The 20,158-nt window shown below is 42.3% G+C and overlaps 1 protein-coding gene across 1 annotated transcript in view; it reads left to right on the top strand.

Annotated features, from left to right (window-relative positions):
* fggy (FGGY carbohydrate kinase domain containing) overlaps positions 1-20,158 on the top strand; it is a 478,711-nt gene that overhangs the window by 273,685 nt on the left and 184,868 nt on the right. Inside the window, exons 9-11 of the mRNA XM_068037213.1 lie at positions 5,569-5,676; positions 8,727-8,788; positions 14,405-14,552. Coding sequence (XP_067893314.1) covers positions 5,569-5,676; positions 8,727-8,788; positions 14,405-14,552 — 318 coding nt within the window. The remainder of the gene's footprint in view (positions 1-5,568; positions 5,677-8,726; positions 8,789-14,404; positions 14,553-20,158) is intronic.

Below are 20,158 nucleotides of genomic sequence, written 5' to 3'. Positions count from 1 at the left end.
TTGCTGGTGTGTACTGCAGGAACGGCCAACCATTCCAGACACTAAAACCGCATCATCAGAAGCCCGATGCCTGCTCAGTGGTGGTCTTTGTGAGCAGGTGGTTGCAGTTGTATTGCCTCTGTCTGGGGCTCTCGTAGAGGGCTGACTGGCAGTCTCTTCAAGGGATATCACTGTGCCCTAGAATCAATTCACGTTGTTTGGGGGTGGAGTGAAGAGCTGCGTCACCCTGGACTGGCAGAGGATGAAGGAGTCATGGCAGCTGCCAGGAAAGCAAGTGCACACATGCAGGAAGCTTTTGTTGTGGTCGTAGACCATCTGAATGTTAAGGGAGTAGAAGCCCTTACTGTTGATGAATCTCACTAGGCGATCAGTCAGTGTGATGCTCTGCACATGGGGGAATCCAGCAATGGAGGCAAAACCAACCGCCCTCTGTGCCTATGAGGTCCCAGCTGTCTGGAATTGAATACGCTGTCCAGTTCTGGAAGGTGATGCATCAGTGACCTGCGAGATGCAGTGATGTGCAGCTGTTTGCAAGGTGCCACCAAGGTCTGCAGCTGATCCTTGGAAGTGAAGAAGTTCAAGGCCACAGTGACTTTCATGGCTGTTGGCAGGACATGGCAAACAGTGCTGCATGGTATGAAGTCTTAGGCAACAAGGGCACAGATGTCTGTGACCATCTCCCTGAAGAGTCACAGTCTCCTGCAGCACTGGTTCTTGGTCATCTCAAGGTAGCTCCATCCTCACCAGTATGCTGAGAGTATATCCTCTGTGTCCTTCCTGCCTCTCGCCCCTCTCCTGTGCTCTGCTGATGCCCGGGCCTCTGCCCTTCCTGTGGAGAACATTGATCCTCATTGCCACTGGACCCAAAATCTGACAGTCATGCTCCCATTGCCAGCTGCAGCCTTCCTTCTGCTCAGGTAGTTCCCCAGTTGTGTTTGGCAGCTTTGCCCCTTCCTCTTATGCTCCCGCAATGCCAGGAGGGTGACAACCTCCTGCACTGCCCAAGCGCTTACTGCCCACTCTCCCAACCACCAGCGCTGAGCCGATGGCACCTGTTTCCCAATGGACGAGTCCCCCTGTGCGCAGCCTTTCATAGGGCTCAGCCAATTCCCTGGGTAGCAAAGACTGGCTACCCACTGTGTGTCTGCCTTCATTCAGCTAGTCTGCCTCAGACAGCTTTTGCACCTGGTGCGCTCCCATCAAAATCAGAACATGCCCCTTCACGAACTCTCAATGAGCTCTTTAACAATGTTAATTGCTCTTCTCAATGGATTGGGCGGGATCTAGGCACACTGGCTGGAGCTGGTATTTTCATCCCCTGGTTCAGGTTCCCATCCCGCCTTGTGGGACCTGAAAATTAAGCCCCAAACTTCTGATGTTACAATATGGATTTAAGCCTTGTTTAACATCATCGATCAATCTAGACTTGCAGTATAGCTTTTATTATTCAGAAAAACAAATAGGTCTCTCGAGTTGAAAATTCTTTAATGTACTTCTGTTTTCAGACTTCCGAATCTGTTGTTTTTTTATGAATAACTTTCATCCACAGTTAAAGTGTGGTTGTCGCATGTATGTCAGTATGCAACTCTAGGATATAATTTACAAGACCTGAACAAATACTATAAAGTCACAGTGGTGTGCAATGAGAAAGCTATTAACAGAACTTCACTTTATAAGAACTGACATGGAACAAAAGGATGAAGCCTAACCAACTGTAACAAAAAACATTGAACTGTATTTCCAAAATAAAAGATTCAGAAGGTGGCCTTTTTTAATATGTGCACGAATTACCCATAAAAAGCTGAATCTCCCATGTTTGATCCCTGGTCTATGCTGAGTTAGCTAATTCTAACCGGGGTAGTGATAGTGCTTCTACAATTAATCTGAATGACCCTGAGGGAGAGAGGGGCAAAAATCAGGCAGGGCTATTATCCAGTGACTTTTACTGGAAAATAAATATGCTCCTGTTCATTGAGGACAGGATTGTGTATTCACTGCTCGCACATGAAGGATGGCAATTTGTGAGAAGTACTGGAGGGCTGCCAGCATTCTCCTAAATGTACCTCAGTATGTAGCAGCATCTTCAGGAAAGGAGGGGAGAACATTGGAAAAAGAAAATAACAAAGCACCCTACTTAGTTGCCGTTATGTAGGTTGAGGTATTTGGAGGCTTGTATGTACCCAATTCAACTTTTGTTCACGTTCATTTGCGCACAAAAAATGAATTATGCCAACATTTGTGAATTTTGTGGTCCGCTGCATGCTTACTCAACTATAACAGGAGTTGGACTACTATGATTCGCCATTTGTGGTTTATAATCCAGAATTACCAAAGTTTTTCCCTTTTAGTTTTGCTAAGGATTTCACTGGATAAGATGTTTATTCCAGGAGTGAACCATAAAAGCTGTGGTTTAATCAGAATTGTGCAGAACCAATCTGCTTCAGTCTGATATTGAAGGGAAGATTTGACAACAAAATTCTGAATTATGTTAGAACTAAATACAAGGTGATTACATTTGTATTCTCTGATGTTCACAGTATACTTCTGTAACAACGGCCAGAATTTTTTACCCCACCTCCCAGGAGCGGGCTGGGAGGCAGAAGGGCATAAAATCCGGTGGGATGATGGGAGTTGCTGTGCCTGTCGCCTACTCACCTCCATTGGTATTTTACCAGTGGTGGGGGGAGGTGGTGGGTAGCCCGCCTGCCTACCTTTAGGCCAGTTGAGACCCTTAAATGGCCAATTAATGACCACATAAGGGCCTCTTCCCGCTGCCGCTGTATTTTACCAGTGGTGAATGGGCACTTCTCCATCTGAGGAGGCCGCACAATAAATCCTGGCAGGCACCTTGGAGGGTGGGGAGTCCCTCTTGATAGGCAGCCTGTGCTCCCTGGAGACCCCCCCCCCCCCGCAGTAGCATGGGATGCCCCCACCAGATGACCCCACCATGCCCTCACGATTAACTGTCCTCCCCCTCACCAGGGTCTGGATGAATGGCCCCAATCCATCCCGAAACCACTTAACTTAATTGGCCTCCATCACTGGTTGGGTCTGAGGCCTGCTGCAGTCCCAGCTGTGACCACCACTCCCGGTGGCGCTGCTGGGACTTAAGAGCTGCCAGCCCTCTGATTGGCCGGCAGCTCTTGGAGGCGGAACAAAGGGGCAGAAGCCACGACCTCAGGCAATTAATTGCAAAATAGCATCATGGCTTCCAGGGCTGGTGGAGACGGGCTCGCCTCTGCCTTTCCAGCCAGTGGGCAGGTGGCCAGTGGCCTCCTCGTTAAATTCCGGCTAAGGAATTTGTCTATTACTCCTTTTTCCCCAAAATGGATTACCACATAAGCTGTGCTGACCTGCTATTCTCTCATTGGTTTCCAGGGAACACAGAGTGAGTTGTTTTGCATATTTTTTGCTGTCAAAGCTACTCAGTAATCACCTGCTAGGAACTGCAGTTCCATGGCCTATGACTGATTTTGTTGGGTTTACCCTGGAAATGGGGGCAATATGCCTCATCTAACAGATTAGCAAACAATTAATGAAAGTCACCGATTGGCAACAGTTGACTTCAACAGTTGAGCCTTGGATTGGAACTCAGGCTCTTGAAATAAGTTAAAGGCTTTTCTAATGTAGCTACCAGGAAATTGTTTAACAATAGACAACAAACTGTGTATCAACTTTATTTATTTATTTATTTGTATTTGATCCTATGAAAAATGTCTGAGAGAAGGATCAAAATGGCAGCTCCAACAGTGTTAAAGAGAACGTTTTTTTAAACTGTTGCAGACTGTGAAAATGTTTCAACATGAATTGTTTGTGCAGGCTTTGGACATATAAAAGTTTACTTATTTTAATTACAAATTTTAGTAATTTGGATTATGGTGTGCAGATGCTATAATTATACACTAAAAAGTCTTTTCATTAGTTTCCAGCTAACTCCGTATAAATGACTTTGTGTCATCCGTTATATATTTACTCATTTGACATGATTATAAGGATGTTGACAGAAGACTAAGATAATCATTACTTGAACTAAAGTTTCAATCTAACTGAGAATCTTGATGGAGATCACATAATTCAAGTGGCTGAGAGGGTGGAAAGCTCTGGTTAACTTTATTCTACTTCTTATTTGGCTTGACGTTTCAAAGAAAATCGACACCACTAAGGCAACTTCTATATCATAACTTGTGAGAAATTAGGATTAACCAAATTATTAATAATAATGGTATAGCTTACATGGTGTATCATAATGTTGAACTGTCTCAAAGTCCTTTACCAATAATGAACTACTTATGAAATATTGTTATGTAGGCAAAAGCAACAGCAATATCCTAAAAATGAGATGAATAATCACCTAATCTGTTTGTTATTCTATTGTTTGAGGGGAGAACATTGGCCACGTGGTGTCCTTTGAGCAGTGATATGAAGAACTTCCAACTCTTCTTTGATCAGTGTTTATGGGATCTTAAACTACCTGTTGAACCACTGGAACTGGCAGACTATGGTTGAATATCTCACCTACAGACATGGGTAGATTTTGACCTTTGTGTGACTAACTAGCACAGTGCACCAGCCATCCGTCGGTTGGGCTAGCTGAGAGAGCCAAGCTAATTTGAAGCTCGAGCCCCATGCACTAGCCCTAGTGAACTGCATGCGCCAAAAAGGCATCCCGCTGCCTTGTGCCAATTGGCCAGTGGTGGAATTCCAGGCAACTCCTCCTGACCCCACAAAAATGAAAAAAAAGATTGGAGACCATTTTTTGAAATTGTCATCTGGGATAAATATCTGGAACATGCGCTCTGCCGATTTATCCCTCAAAATTGCTCTCAGGTCCTGTGCATGTCATAGAACCCCAATCTGTATAGCAAAAGCGACCACTGCAAGCAGACAATGCTCTAGCCACCCATTGGCAGGCCTCTTCAATGGGAGCAGCCCACCTAAAAGGTGGTGAGTGATCCAACATAGTTTTTGAGCCACTAGCACTCTGTTTACACCAGATGAACTAACTTAAAATCAGGCCCGCTATCTAACAATCGAGTACATCTCAATAATGTACTTAAGTGCCAGCTTATATTTTGCACCTAAGCCTTGATATGGGTCTGAAGTCCACACAGTTTGATTCAGAGGTGAGAATGTGTCAACAAACAACATTGATAAAATGTTACACAGAATGGTGGAATATTGTAATAAGATTGGGGTTAAGATTGAGTTTAAAGGTGCACTCTTATTACTGTTTGTGTAATGTTTAATGAGACCATAGGGAGACAAAAGACATTGGGTAATACTTTTCTATGCAAAACATTTGGCACCAAGAAATCACACTATTAATCAGGGTATTCCTTTGAAGGTAATGTATCTCAATTAAATTCTAGCTTATTTAAATGACAGCTAAATGGCATCATCAATATGTTAGATGTTTATATTGCCTATTTTAATAAACAGCTTAAATCTAAATTTGTTCTTAAGAACAACAGATTCTACCACATAAGGTTAGATATCATAATGTGACCCCAGTAACTGATATATTCTTGATAATCTAATTTATATGTTATTGTTTATTTTTATCCCTAGATCAGTAAAGATCCTATATTTGTGCCTGGTGTTTGGGGACCCTATTATTCTGCTATGATACCTGATTTTTGGCTAAATGAAGGTGGACAGAGTGCCACAGGGAAACTGGTAAGAAAGATCTAAATCCTGTAGAAAGGGAGCCTTGTGAGAAGGAGTCAATTCTTTATTTTGGGAATCCACCAAGGATGATTAATGTTGTATTTATACTGTGAAGCTGATTACACTGAAAGCTACATTGCAGGGGAGAATTCAGAGCGCAGGTCACAACACTGGAATTTCTATACACACTCAGGTTTGAGAACAGCATGTTTTCTACCACTTATGTTTTTCATTATGTTTTACTTCAGTGGCAATTTTGGAACACATCAATGCAGAGTATGACAGGAGCACAAAGTAGAGAACGCAGAAGTATTCTCAGATTGATAGCACACTGGAAAATTGAACCTTTCAATTTTCTGCAACTTTTTTGAACAGGATGGAAAAACATTCACAATTTTAAAGACAGTATTGCTCTTTGTCTGTCTACAGACACTTAATTTGATAAGAACTCCAAATGAAACTGGTACAACACTATCTTTCCATATCACAGCTTTTCTGTTTGTCTATTGTGTAACATTCCAATTCCATTGCAAAATTTGCGCACCATTCCATGAGTCGGTTAGAAACACTTGAAGTCATATTTTGAAGCAATTGTATGAACTGGTTTGCCAAACACAGTAGTTTATACATATTTTATGACAATTGGAATAAAAAAGGGCTAATAAAAACTTTCATTTGCATGGCACTTTATGAGTTATTTTGAAATGGCGCTATTTTAACCACTCCACCACTGGCAGTCTAGGCCCTAAGCTCTGGAATTCCCTCCCAAAATATCTCTGCCTGTATACCTTTCTTTTCCTAAGATGCTCCTTAAAACTGGTGTCAAATGTTGTTTGATAATTTATCTATTTAGAGATACAGCACTGAAACAGGCCCTTCAGCCCACCAAGTCTCTGCCGACCAACAACCACCCATTTATACTAATCTTACATTAATCCCATATCCCCTACTACATCCCCACCATTCTCCTACCACCTACCTACTCTAGGGGGCAATTTACAATGGCCAATTTACCCATCAACCTGCAAGTCTTTGGCTGTGGGAGGAAACTGGAGCGCCCGGCGGAAACCCATGCGGTCACAGGGAGAACTTGCAAACTCCGCACAGGCAGTACCCAGAACTGAACCCGAGTCGCTGGAGCTGTGAGGCTGCAGTGCTAACGACTGCACCACTGTGCCGCCTATGCTCCTATGAAGCACATTGGGATGATTTACCATGCTAAAGGCAACTTATAAATGCAAGTTATTGTTGGTGGTGGTATTTAAACAAATGTGGCAACCATTTTAGTATACAGTAAGGCCCCACAAACAGCAAGTGAGATAAAAACCCTGACAAATTGTTTTGGGAGCATTGGTTAAGGGAGAAGTGTTGGTCAGAATAACTCCCCAACTTTCAAATAATGCCATGGGATATTTAATGTCCACCTGAATTGATGGACAAAACGTTGGTTTAATGTCTCATCCAAAAGACAGCATTATAGACAATATGGTATCCTTCAGTATTGTACTGAAGTGTAACCCTAGATTATGTGCTTAAATCCTGAAGTGAGTTTGAGCTTACAACCTTCTGATTTAGAGACAAGAATATTACCGTAGAACCAAATTGACACTTTGGGCTCGTTTTACCCTCCAGGGATGGAAAACAGAGATTGGAACTTGTTATGTCCCAAACCCTCCCCGGGGGGGGGGGGGGGGAGGGGAAACAGACATTCATTGGGATTTTCAGGGGGAATACCCCCTTAACTGGCATGGAGACAGGTTCTCTGTCCAATTAAGGATGACAGGCAGACCCTCGAAGCTGGAGGGACAATCAGAGACCTTCCAGTTTAAGAGAAGCAGCAGGCTGCAATGGAAGGTAAGTAAAAGAGAGGGCACTTCAAAATGGAGGCACCTTCTCTCCAATGTTTTTAAATATTTAATTAAATAGTAAATTCAGCAGCCAGGCCACCACCATTGAGGAGGGGGGAGCTCTTTTACAAGGTGGTCTGTGGCTGCTCCTGCAGCCAGGCAGGCAAGGAGCGCCTTTGGGCCTGCCTGGAGTGCTCGCCGCCCCGGCATGCCGCCGGGGCTCACCTCCAGGTACCTGAACTGGTCCCTCCTGCTGCTGGAACTGGAAAATTCCAGTTGGCCTCCTTTAATTGGCCTCAATTAGGCTCTTAATAAGCGTGGTTGGCTACTCACCACATGTGGGCAGGTAGCCCTGCCGGTCCTGATTCCACTCTCGCAAGGATGGCTCAGAGGTGGGATGGAGCCAGGGAGCCAGCATGCTAGTCACGGTGCTAATTTTTGGCCCCACCCACCTCTGATTCTGGCTCCAGCGGGGGTCAAAGATCCAGTCCTTTATGTTGGTTGATGAAGCAATATTGGCAGGACATTGGGAAACCTCCCTGCTCTTCTTTCATCTGAATCAGCAAATTAGATCTCAAGTACTACATGAGAATGTCAACCTAAATTACATGCTCAAAATATGAATAAAGGCTTGAACCACAATCTTTTGACAGGCCCAGAAGAGTGCTACTAGCTGAGCACTGTTTTTGCCAAGCTGGAGCTATATTACTTATCATTTCTGAAACAATATGAATCATTATTACCACTACTGAAACAAAAAGAACTTGAAGATTGACTATTGTAGCAATGTATATCCCTCAGAATTTACACTCAGAATATTCATTTCATTCCACACACCCCTCATCATTACTCACATTGAAAATAACAGTCATTTTCAGTTTCAAACCTGGTTTAATTATTTTTTTTATAAGTTGTCAAAAGGTCCTAAGTTTCAACCATTCAACCTTGGGAGAGATTTGGATTTGTGTTACGTGTATAAAAGTATGAACCCATTCTTTATAAGCAAATTTTAGACATTGTTGCAAATAGAACACAGAAGAATTCTCCCTCCGCCGCTCAGTCTCTATTTCTGGTACCACCCAATAATTTTATACTGAAACAAAAGTAGTGGGAAGATCGACATTTTGAAAGTTTGTCCAAATATTTGAACTTTACAGATCCCACTTATGCTGAAGACTAACAGCCTTCGTACAACGTGTTTCTTTGATTTAGATAGACCAAGTCGTCGAAGGCCATGCTGCATTCGCAGAGCTGGAGTCCACTGCTAAAGCTAGGTCTGTCTGTTTGTTATAGCTTGGAGGTGATCCTTAACCAGTACTTACCTTGCCTCTTTTTTAAATGTTATTGATATGAATGATAATTTGATTTGGATGATTGGAAGCTTTTCTGTGTTGCCAGAAAATGTACATTATTGAAATGTATTGGATTATTCTTCAAAGTAGCATTTTCTTAACAATATTTTCTGTGCACAGGAAGAAAATATATTGCCTTAGACAAACTATCTGCTTAGTAATTAAAATCATGCATCACTGCATCAAGTTATTATTCTGAAGTTGGAACAATATCTGACTTTATTTTCTGAAGTGTATTGTATGAAAACCTACCCACAACTATGGCTATTAGGCATTATAAAATCCAGTGCTGGTTCATTCGAAGAAATAAATTAATCACTAGCACATATCACAAGGCCTAGAAATTACAGTTGGCAATATTAGTGAGCAAGTACTTAATGAGCTGAATTTTCCCAACCCTTAGGAGATGGGCTGAGAGGCAGAAGCTGACAATGTGGCATGGGAGGACATCAGGAGGGGAGCCAGATGTCTTCCCGCCACCATGGCGTATTGCAGAAGCAGGAACCTTAGTGGTGCAGCTGTCTGCTGAGCGGCCAATTGAGCCATTTAAGAGTCCAATTAAGGGCCACTTCCCACACCCACATGCATTATGCGTGCTTTGGGAGGACCCGCTGTCGCATGGGGAGACTACTAGGTAAACTCTGGTAGTTTCCCAGCGGCTTCCCAGAGGTGCCCTCCTTGATGGATGCTCCATGGCCCACAGAGGGCCACCCCCCTACCCCATCTCCAACAGTGGAAATGGCTCGAGTTTAACTAGTTGCTGCTACAATAACCACCACCGCACCACCCGCCCCCTCCCCAACACCACATCCCGATTGCCGGGGTCCGCCTGGCCCCAGCTTCCACAGAAATATTTCCGTGTCTTCGAGGGTGCCTTGACATTGAGGCACCCTCCCTTGTGCTGCAGCCTCAGCAGTGGCTACCGCATGCGGTGGCCCTGGGGCTGGCAACTCTGAGGGGGCAGGCCACTGCCCTTAATTGGATGGTGGCCCGCAGTGGCCTACAAAATGCTGCCTCAAAGTCCTGCCGCCCACCAGACCAGGGTCGGCTCCCACTTTTGGCCCCAGTGGCAGGACTTCTTCAGGGCTGACAAACTTAAGCCCAATGTGTTGTATGACATCTGTGCATCCAGAGAAATGGCAACTTAACATGTTAAGTATTTGTTCACTAAGATTGCCAACAGTGATTTCTAGGTTTATATTTCAACACATTAAGAGTGACTTGAGAAACATATTAAAGGGCCAGTTTTCTGAATATGGGACATGTGAGGAGATTATGGACCATTACCCAACTTCTTTCTAGGCATTAATTTTAATATGTTCCAATCTTCCCTCCCATTGGTCGAAGCCTCCTGTCAGGAGCACAGTTTCTTACAATTGAATCTTAGTGTCCAAATTAATAATGAATGGGGTGAGATCATACTGTGCAAAATTAACACTGGCCTACATCTGTGACTCTTTCCACACCCTCTGCCACTTCAATGAGTTCCAGTTTTCTGGCCCTAGCCTTTTCCTTCTCACCATGGACGCTCAGTTCTTCTACACATCCATCCCCACCAGGACTGCCTTTGGATACCCTGCTTCTTGAACAGAGGTCCAAACAGTCTCCATCCACCACTATCCTCTTCTGCCTGGCTAAATTTGTTCTTACATGGAACAAATTTTCCTTTGACCCTTCTCACCTCCTCCAAATAAAAAGGTGTTGCTATGGAAACATTTATGAGTCCTGTCTGTGCCTTTCATGGGATGCATGGAACATTCTTTGTTCCAATCTTACTCAGGTCCTTTTCCTCACTTCTTTTTCTGGTGCATTGATGACTGTATCAGTGCCGCTTCCTGCTCTCATCCCGAATTGGAAATTTTCATCAACTGTGCTTCAGATTTCCACCACTCCCTTGCCTTCATGTGGTCCATCTCTAACTCTTCCCTTCCCTTCCTTGGCTTCTCGAACTCTATTTCTGAGAGTAGGTTGCCCACCAATATGTACTGTAAGCTCACTGACTCCCACAGCTACCTTGACTACACTTCCTCCCTTCCCACTTCCTGTCAGGACTCTATTCCATTCTCCCAGTCTCCCCATTTATGTCGCATCTGTTCTGACGATGCCATCTTTCACACCAGTGCTTCCAATATGTCTTCCTTTTTTTCCTCAACCGAAAATTCCCCTCCACCATGGTTGACAGGACCCTCGATTGTGTCTGTTCCATTTCCCACATTTCTGCCTTTACCCCTTACCCTCCCTCCCAGAACTGCAATAAAGTTTCCCCTGTTGTCGTTTTCCATCCAACAGCCTCTACATTCAATAGATCATCCTCCGCCATTTCTGCCACCTTCAGGTGATTCCACCACCAAGCACATCTTTCCCTCCGCTCCCCTTTCAGCATTCCGAAGGGATTGTTCCCTCCCTGGTCCACTCCTCAATCATCCCCAACACCCCCTTTCCGTCCCACGGCTCCTTCCCATACAAGTGCAAGAGCTACAACACCTGCCCTTTCATCTCCTCCCTTCTCAAGATCCCAAACATTCCTTCTAGAGGAACAGTGATTTACTTGTACTGTATTTGCTGCTTACAATGTGGTCTGCTCTACATTGGGAAGACCAAATATAGATTGGGTGATCACTTTGCAGAACACCTCCGTTCAGTCCACAAGTGTGAATCTGAGCTTCTGGTTGCCTGTCATATTAATTCTCCACTCTTCTCTCACTCTGGCATCACGCCCCTATTCTGATGAAGCTTAAACGAAGCTTGAAGAACAGCACCTCATCTTTCGATTAGACACTTTAAGGCTTTCCAGACTCAACATTGAGTTCACGAATTTCAGATCAGAACCACTGTTCCCATATTTTCAGACAATAGGTGCTGGTAACGGTTCTGCTGTTGCCATTTACAGATGCTTTAGACTCATTTGTTTTTTCACTTGTCCTATTACCACCCCCTTGTGGATCTTGCACCATCATCCCTTTCGTCATTTAATCACTCCCTTCTTCCACCCCATCACTTGCCTACCCTTTTCTTCTTTCCTCCTCTCTCTCCTTTTCCATCGCCTTTGGACTTGCTTAAAATCTTTACCTCTGTAACATTTTCCAGTTCTGATGAAACATCATCAACCTGAAATGTTAACTTTGTTTCTCTGTCCACAGATTCTGTCTGACCTGCTGAGTATTTCCAGCTTTTTTTGATTATATTACATAAACATGTGAGTTCGTATTTTATTGATGATAGAATCCTATTTAAAATATATAGCTTAATATATCCACTAAAATAGTCAGAAATACTTCATATGAACATATTATCATGTTTATATGTTAATATTGCAGAGCACAATTTCATCCCAGAAGTAATGGGAGGAGCACTTTTAGTAAAATATGGGGGTATTGAAAGTGCAAAATGAAGCAGCATGGCTGGCAAGGAATTTCATAAACTGTGAAAGCCATATCCAAGGTTATGAAGTCCATTAATCACAATTCGTCATATGTATGTGCTCTTCCAGTGGATTTCCATTCTCCACATGCCTGTGAAAGGTGCATCTCCCAAATTCTAGCCACTGTTCTAAGATGTGAATTTAACTTCATTATGGATAGGCTGTCAGAACAACATTTGTTTATTACCCAAAACACCAGTAGTGTCAATAAACTTATCTCCTTGGCTAGGATTACAAATGTATCCTTATAAAAGGCGGCTTATTATTTGCTATTTTCATATTTTATTTTCATTCTTGATGCACCCCTATTCCTCAATTGAACAGTTTAGGTTCTACACGAGTTCATTTAAGGCAGAGAAAATGGCCAGAAAAAATATTGTGGCTTTCTGAATGAGAATCCACAGCAACTGAAATCATATAAGACTATTCAAATATACATTGCATACATATTATTGGAATTAAAAGAAATGTGCCATTGATAGCAAGGTTAAAGCCTTTGACCCAGAATTTCCTGAAAACTTGCACTGAACCAACAGTGCAAAAATAACACAATACTGATTTCAGTGCAAAATATCAAGGAAATTGGCACTTCAGAGACTTATGCTGACATTACACCTGAGTTTCCTCGATCTTCTGCACAAACGCAGCAAAATCTCCAACACTGCTTCTGCTGCTCATTAACAAATACATTTTTCTGCCTCAGAATGAGTTAAGTTAAAAATTGAAAAGCTTCCACAATTGCATTTTCATTAATATGCTGTGGTTAATGTGCATAAATGATGATTTGATGACTTTGAACTTTAATCTTCATGCATAAAGGGGCACCTACGTTAACACTATGTCATGAAGTTCCACACTTTGCTCGGGGCACAATTATTTAAGTTGATTTTAAAACTTCTGACTTATGCTAATGCAATTGGCAGGAATTTTTGGCATAAGCGTCTAATGGTGAAATTGGGTAGAAACTGGTGTAACTTTTGGCATGACTTGCCAGTTACACCCCTTGAGGAAATTGTGGGTCTTTTGAATGAAATAAAAATGCAGATGCTTGAAGGTGATAAGCTACCTACGCCAACATGTGGCAAAAACAACACGTCTTTCACAGTAATTTGAATGTAGACATGAATTGAAAATTGAATTGATATTATTCTTAATCTGGAGCTGTGGCGGTCTCTGAAGTAACATCAGTTGTCTGAATTCAATCTCCTGAGTACCAGAATTGTTTTACAGCTTTGAAAATGCAAGTGATTATTTTCTCTCATACACACAGATTTCAGATTTTTAATGTAAATTTTGTTCACTAGAAATTTTAAAAGTGTAGATCTGCAACATTCTCCACATTTACAAAACTCTTTCTGTATGAAATTTAAAATTATTGTTTGAGATATGTATTCCCAAGGCACAGGCTTGCACACTGGTTGACTTTCAGTATGCCCATCTGATCCACATTGTTACCCTCTTTTGTCCTCAATTTACACTCTGCATACCAAAAAATCAAGGAACTTTTAATATTTTTGAGTGAAGTAGTTCATATCGACAGTATAAACTGTAAGTATTAAATATAAAATGGATTAGATTGACAATCTGTCCTGTTTTTCCTTGGGTGTATAAAATGCATACCCAATCAAACCTGTCTAAGCTAAGAACATTGGTGAGGGGGGATCTTTGTTTTGAAAATGGCACATTTACGGAATAAGTTAACTTCTGTCAATGTCGAGAGAAATGAATCCACTGTCAGGAATGACCATTTGGAAGATGTATTCCTAATTGCCGCAGGCAACCTTTGTCTTGAGCAGATGTTGCCTTAAAGGCTGTATCTTGGAATACATTTGAACAGTAAAATAAAATTAATAGCAGGGTAGAAGTTTCACAAAGTAAAATTTTTACCCTTCTGCATATTTGCATATGATTACATCCCTTGACTGTGCCCCAATGGCTTTGAAGAGAAAAATAGGGCCCGTAAGTTTTTTTCGATGTAAAACACTAGCTCAGTCTTCAATATTTCGTATAATTTTATTCCCAAAATGACGGCACCCAAATGACCATTTTTATTCTTGGCTTATAACTGAGGAATGTTTTACTTACAAAACGGTTGATTTCAGAATGTTTTCTTTCAGTGGGAAAAATGTCTACATGTACTTAAACAGTCACCTGGAGTCTATTAAAACGAGTTATGCTGTGGGCATGCTAACTGTTGATTTACATGTTTGGCCTGATTTCCATGGTAACAGATCTCCCTTAGCAGATCCTACCCTAAAGGGCATGGTAGGTATATTTCAGTTTTACAGAGAAACCTTTTATAGCTTTTGTTTGGAACAATGACAAAATGAAAAAAATGCATATCATTCATTTTTAACTGCCAATTTGATTGATTTTTGTTGAAATAATTTCTTTTTGTCACTGTGTGCTGACATAATTCACTTTAAGAGTGCTTTTTTCCCATTTATTTGGCTTAAGGTTGCTGTCTGTTTCACTATTGAAAACATTTGTTTTCTGCTGGCCCAAAAAGTCTGACCTCGTTTTTTTATAACATAGTTTGCATTCTGAAGCAGCAAACTGAGGCAGGAATTGTTTCTTTCGTTATGGCATGTTCTTTTTTGATGATATTAGCAATATAAGTTTTCAGAGAACATTGTGCATAAGATAATGTAATTTGAGATTTTCCTATGGATTTTTTGCCTTATTTCTCCTATTTTCTTGATGAGCCCTCTCTCTTTGCTTGACCTGTTGAGAAAGGTGAGGCTGCCCATTCTTGTCCCCCATGTTGTATCACAGTCTCCCAACAGGAAGCGCATTTACAACAGCACAAGGTAATGTCAGTGAATGTTTCACTAGGAGGTGAAATGAGTATGCACCTGAAATTCAAGCTCACCAGACTTTTTCTTTTGTTTTCATAGTGTTACGACTGAGGCAGAAGTAGTGTACTGTTAATTCAGCCCCACTACTCCACAGGTCACAGCATATTAGTAAAGTTTCCCAACTACTGGAAATTAGCCAAATTAAACATTTCATTTATCCCTTAGAATAAATCCTGCCAAACCAGGTTTCTTTAAGCAACAACAACATTAACTATTTATTAATAAACCAAGTTTTAAATGATAATGAGATGTATCTATATGTATGAAAAGATTTTATAACTCCTTAATCTTCCTAACCCTCATGCACACACATGCATTCAAAAACCAATGGTTAACCGGGAAAAAGGGATATATTGATTTTGATTTTCTAACAGTTTCTTAGGAATAAAAAAAATTAACTGGTTTGTAACATCTGGTAGGATATTTCCAGATCAGTGAGGTGTCCCAGAGTCGAAAAGACAGATGCCGTTTGAAGTCTCCAGGTGAAATTAATGGACAGTCTGTGATGGATAGGCATTCAAGGCAATTCATCTGTAGCAAGCATCACACAGATCTTTCAGCAAAAGGTTGTAGCAACAGGTCTATTTAAATGTTTAAAGTAGCAGTCTAACAGTAGAAACTTTCTTGAAATTTCAGGATCTTCTAAAAATACAAAAACAGAAATCACTCTTGAGGCAGAGATTTTTGAGAGACTGGAGACAATAGGAATTTTGCTACCTTCAACAATGCAAACTTCCTCTCAGCAAAGCAGTGTTTTTCCACAGAATGTAGCAACTCCTCTTTTCCTGGGGGTTTCCTCTCTTCAGGCATAAACAGCAACAAGGGTTTTAGTTCCCATACATTAGATTTGCAACTCCTTCAAAGTTCTTTTAACTTCATGAAGAAATTAAAATTTTACTTGATACAGGAATTGTTTTTCAAGAGAAAGAAGTTTTCTGGGCTGCATTCCTGGCCAGTTTCCAGCAGTAACTTTGTTTCACACTGTAGAACTGAAACAAAAGTCTTTTCACAGAAGTCACAAGACTGTCGCAAAATCTTTCTGTTGCTTGGATACGAGTTTGCAGCCTGCACTTCAAATACCAGGTCAACATTCAGTCACTTGTCACAGAAAGTCCTTTTTCTCAGTCTTAAAGGCACACAGGCCTCTTAGTTAAAAAAAACCCTTATGACAATAGATGTCATTTTGCAGGCTATGCAGAAAATTCATCCAGTAAGGTAAGAGAAACTAGTTCTAGCAAGAGATAGAGAAGGAAAAAAGCAGTAGTCAGGTGCAGAACAAAATGGGGAGAGTCTATATAAAAGCAACAAAAAAAAGGCAGCAGGAGATCCTGCACATGACAGATAGAGAGATGTAGAAATGAAACAGCAGCAACAGTGTCAGAAGAACTGCATATCCAACCAAGAAAATTGAACGGATTGTGTGTCCAGGATCTTAAAAAAAATTGCTGTTGCTCAATTGTGAAACCATACAAGTGCACCCGCACAAGTATGACTGTTTTTTTCATTTTGAAAGTACTTTGTGGGTTCAATTTGAGTTCAACTAAATGGTAAAATTTCAAAGTAAATGCCCAAACATCATCCAGCTTATCATTTCACTGTACTGAGATGTCCATTGGAGGTGATGGTGTTCAAATGCACCTGCTACCCTTGTCCTTTTCAGTGGTGGAAGCCGTGGGTTTGGAAGGAGTTGCCAAAGAAGCCTTGGCAACTTGCTGAAGTACACCTGTAGACAGTACACACTACAAACATGATATGCCAATGGTGGGTGGAGTGGATGGTTAAGCTGGTGGATAGGATGCTGATGAAACTGACTGCTTTGTCCTGGATGGCATTGAGCTTCTTGAGTGTGGTTGCAGCTGCAACCACCCAGGTAAGTGGAGAGTATTCCATGACCTGTGCCTTGTTCCACCTGTGTTGGAAAGGCTTTGGGGAATCAGGAGGTGAGTCACAGAATACTCAGTCTCTAGCAACCACAACATTTATGTGGCTGTTCCAGTTTGGTTTCTGGTCAATAGTGATATCCAGGATGTTGGCGGTGGGGAAATATAGCAATCCAAGTTTCACCCCAAGAATCAAACAATTCAAACAATCCCGTTTAAAAGGAAGAATGACACACTTGGGAAAAAATAATTTTAAAAGCCAAAGCCTTATTATTTAGGGTGTTATGACCAGGTGAGAAGGGTCTAGGGTATCCCTCTCAGCCTTTGCTTGGTTTAAACGTAACAGGATTTAATTTTGAGAAAAACACCATGTTTTAGCTCCCCCTTAGTGAATCCTTGTTCACTGCTTTCCAATTGTAAGGCAAAGAAATCAATTTAGACAGGTTTTCTTAGATTTTAAACAAGAAAGGTAGAAGTTTATTAATCTTAAAGTCTACACCGGTTACTGACTGCGAATGTGCGACACGAGCACGCTAGCATGCATACACAATAAACACAAACACGCAGATAGAGATAGAAAAGTAGAAAAGAATAAAAGGGAAAGGTTTGAGGCAACAGATGGGTTTCTATTTTACTGTCCTTTGAGTTTGCTGTGAAGTCTTTAGTTGCCAGTCAGACTTGCAATTCGTTGGGGCTCAGTGCACGCTTCAACTTTTTTCGATGTCGGAGACTTTCCTCTCTTGAGGTTTACGTGTCTTCCGTGGGTCTTGTGGCTTGGGGAGAAAGCCAGAGAGAGAGCGCGGTTTCCCGGTTGCAGGTTCCGATTCAAACTGCTTTCTGCCTTTCTCTGTGGCACAATTAAAAAAACTCCAGGTTGCCCAGCAGGTTAGTCATGTGACTAGCTGGTTTGACCACTTCTGTTTGTAGATTCTGCCATCTTAGCAATCATCCTGGAATGTGAGCATCCTCACCTTCAATGTCTGGTGATCACAACCCATTTTGGGTGGACCAGGGCATAATCTTTGTCTCTCCAAGCACTATCTGTTAACTGACAGAATTAAAATGTCTCATTCTTAGCAGGTGGGGGTCTGCATGACAAGGGATAATTAGGGAAAGCGAGCATGGATTTGTGAAGGGCAACTTGTATTTAACTAACTTTCTGGCATTTTTTGATGAGGTAACACAGAAGGTTGATTAGAGCAATGCTGTTGATGTGGTGTGCATGGACTTCCAAAAAACATTTGATAAAGTGCCACACAACAGACTTGTGAGCAAAATTATAGCTCAAGGAATAAAAGGGACAGTAGCAACATGGTTAAGAAATTGGCTGAGGATAGGAAACAGAGAGTAGTGGATAATGGTTGTTTTTTGCACTGGAGGAAGGTTTGTAGTGGAGTTCCCCAAGGGTCAGTGTTAGGACCCTTGCTGTTCCTGATACATATTAATGGCCGAGACCTTGGTGTACAGGGCACAATTTGAAAATTTGTGGATGATACAAAACTTGGAAGCATTGTGAACTGTGAGGAGGATAGTGCAGAACTTCAAAAGGGCAGAGACAGGTTGATGAAACGGGCGGACAGGTGGCAGATGAAATTTTTTTTAAATTTGTTCATGGGATATGGACATCGCTCCCTAGGCTAGCATTTATTGCCCATCCCTAATAGTCCTTGAGAAGGTGGTGGTGTGCTGCCTTCTTGAACCGCTGCAGTCCTTGGGGTGTAGGTACACCAACAGTGCAGGAAGGGAGTTCCAGGATTTTGACCCAGTGACAGTGAAGGAACGCGATATATTTCCAAGTCAGAATGGTGTGTGGTTTGGAGGGGAACTTGCATGAGGTGGTGTTGCATGCATCTGCTTCCCTTGTCATAGAGTCATAGAGTCGTACAGCATAGAAACAGGCCCTTCGGCCCACCGCGTCCATGCCGACCATAATGCCTATCTATACTAATCCCACCTGCCTGCATTAATTCCATATCCCTCTATGCCTTGCTCATTCAAGTGCCTGTCCAGATGCCTCTTAAATGTCGCTACTGATCCTGCCTCCACCACCTCCTCAGGCAGCTCATTCCAGATACCCACTATTCTTTGTGTGAAAAATGTACCCCTTTGATCCCCTTTAAACCTCCTCCCTTTCACCTTAAATCTATGCCCTCTAGTTTTAGTCACCCCTACTATGGGAAACAGACTCTGGCTATCTACCCTATCTATGCCTCTCATAATTTTATATACCTCCATCATGTCCCCTCTCAGCCTCCTTCGCTCCAGGGAAAACAGACCCAGCCTATCCAATCTCTCTTTATAACTCAAGCCCTCCAAACCAGGCAACACCCTTGTGAATCTTTTCTGCACCCTCTCTAGCTTAATCACATCTTTCCTGTAGTGCAGCGACCAGAACTGCACACAGTACTCCAAATGCGGCCTAACCAACGTTATATACAACTGTAACATGACGTCCCAACTCTAGTACTCAATGCCTCGGCCGATGAAGGCAAGCATGCCATAAGCCTTCTTCACCACCCTGTCTACCTGTGTTGCCACTTTCAGGGAACTATGTACTTGCACCCCAAGGTCTCTCTGCACAAGAACTCTCCCCAGGGCCCTGCCATTTACTGTATATGTCCTGCCCTGATTTAACTGCCCAAAATGCATCACGTCACACTTGTCTGCGTTAAATTCCATTTGCCAATCCCTTGCCCACTTTCCCAGTTGATCTATATCCTGTTGTAACCTTAGACAACCTTCTTCACTGTCCACTATATCACCAATTTTGGTGTCATCTGCAAACTTAGTAATCATGCCCCTTGCATTCACATCCAAGTCATTAATATATATGACAAACAACGGAGGGCCCAGCACCGATCCCTGCGGCACACCACTGGCCACTGGCCTCCAATCTGAAAAACAACCCTCCACTCCCACCCTCTGCCTCCTATCACCAAGCCAATTTTGTATCCAATTTGCTAGCTCACCCTGGATCCCATGTGTTCAAACCTTCTGGACCAGCCTACCATGTGGGACTTTGTCAAAGGCCTTGCTAAAGTCCATGTTGACAACGTCCATCACCCTGCCCTCATCAAACCTCTTGGTCACCTCCTCAAAATACTCAATCAAATTCATGAGACATGATTTTCCA

This window comes from Heterodontus francisci, chromosome 8 (genome assembly GCF_036365525.1).
Source record: "Heterodontus francisci isolate sHetFra1 chromosome 8, sHetFra1.hap1, whole genome shotgun sequence".
Classification (NCBI taxonomy): Eukaryota; Metazoa; Chordata; class Chondrichthyes; order Heterodontiformes; family Heterodontidae; genus Heterodontus; species Heterodontus francisci.
The sequence above is the reverse complement of the archived record's forward strand: the minus strand, read 5'-3'. Positions and strand labels throughout refer to the sequence as shown.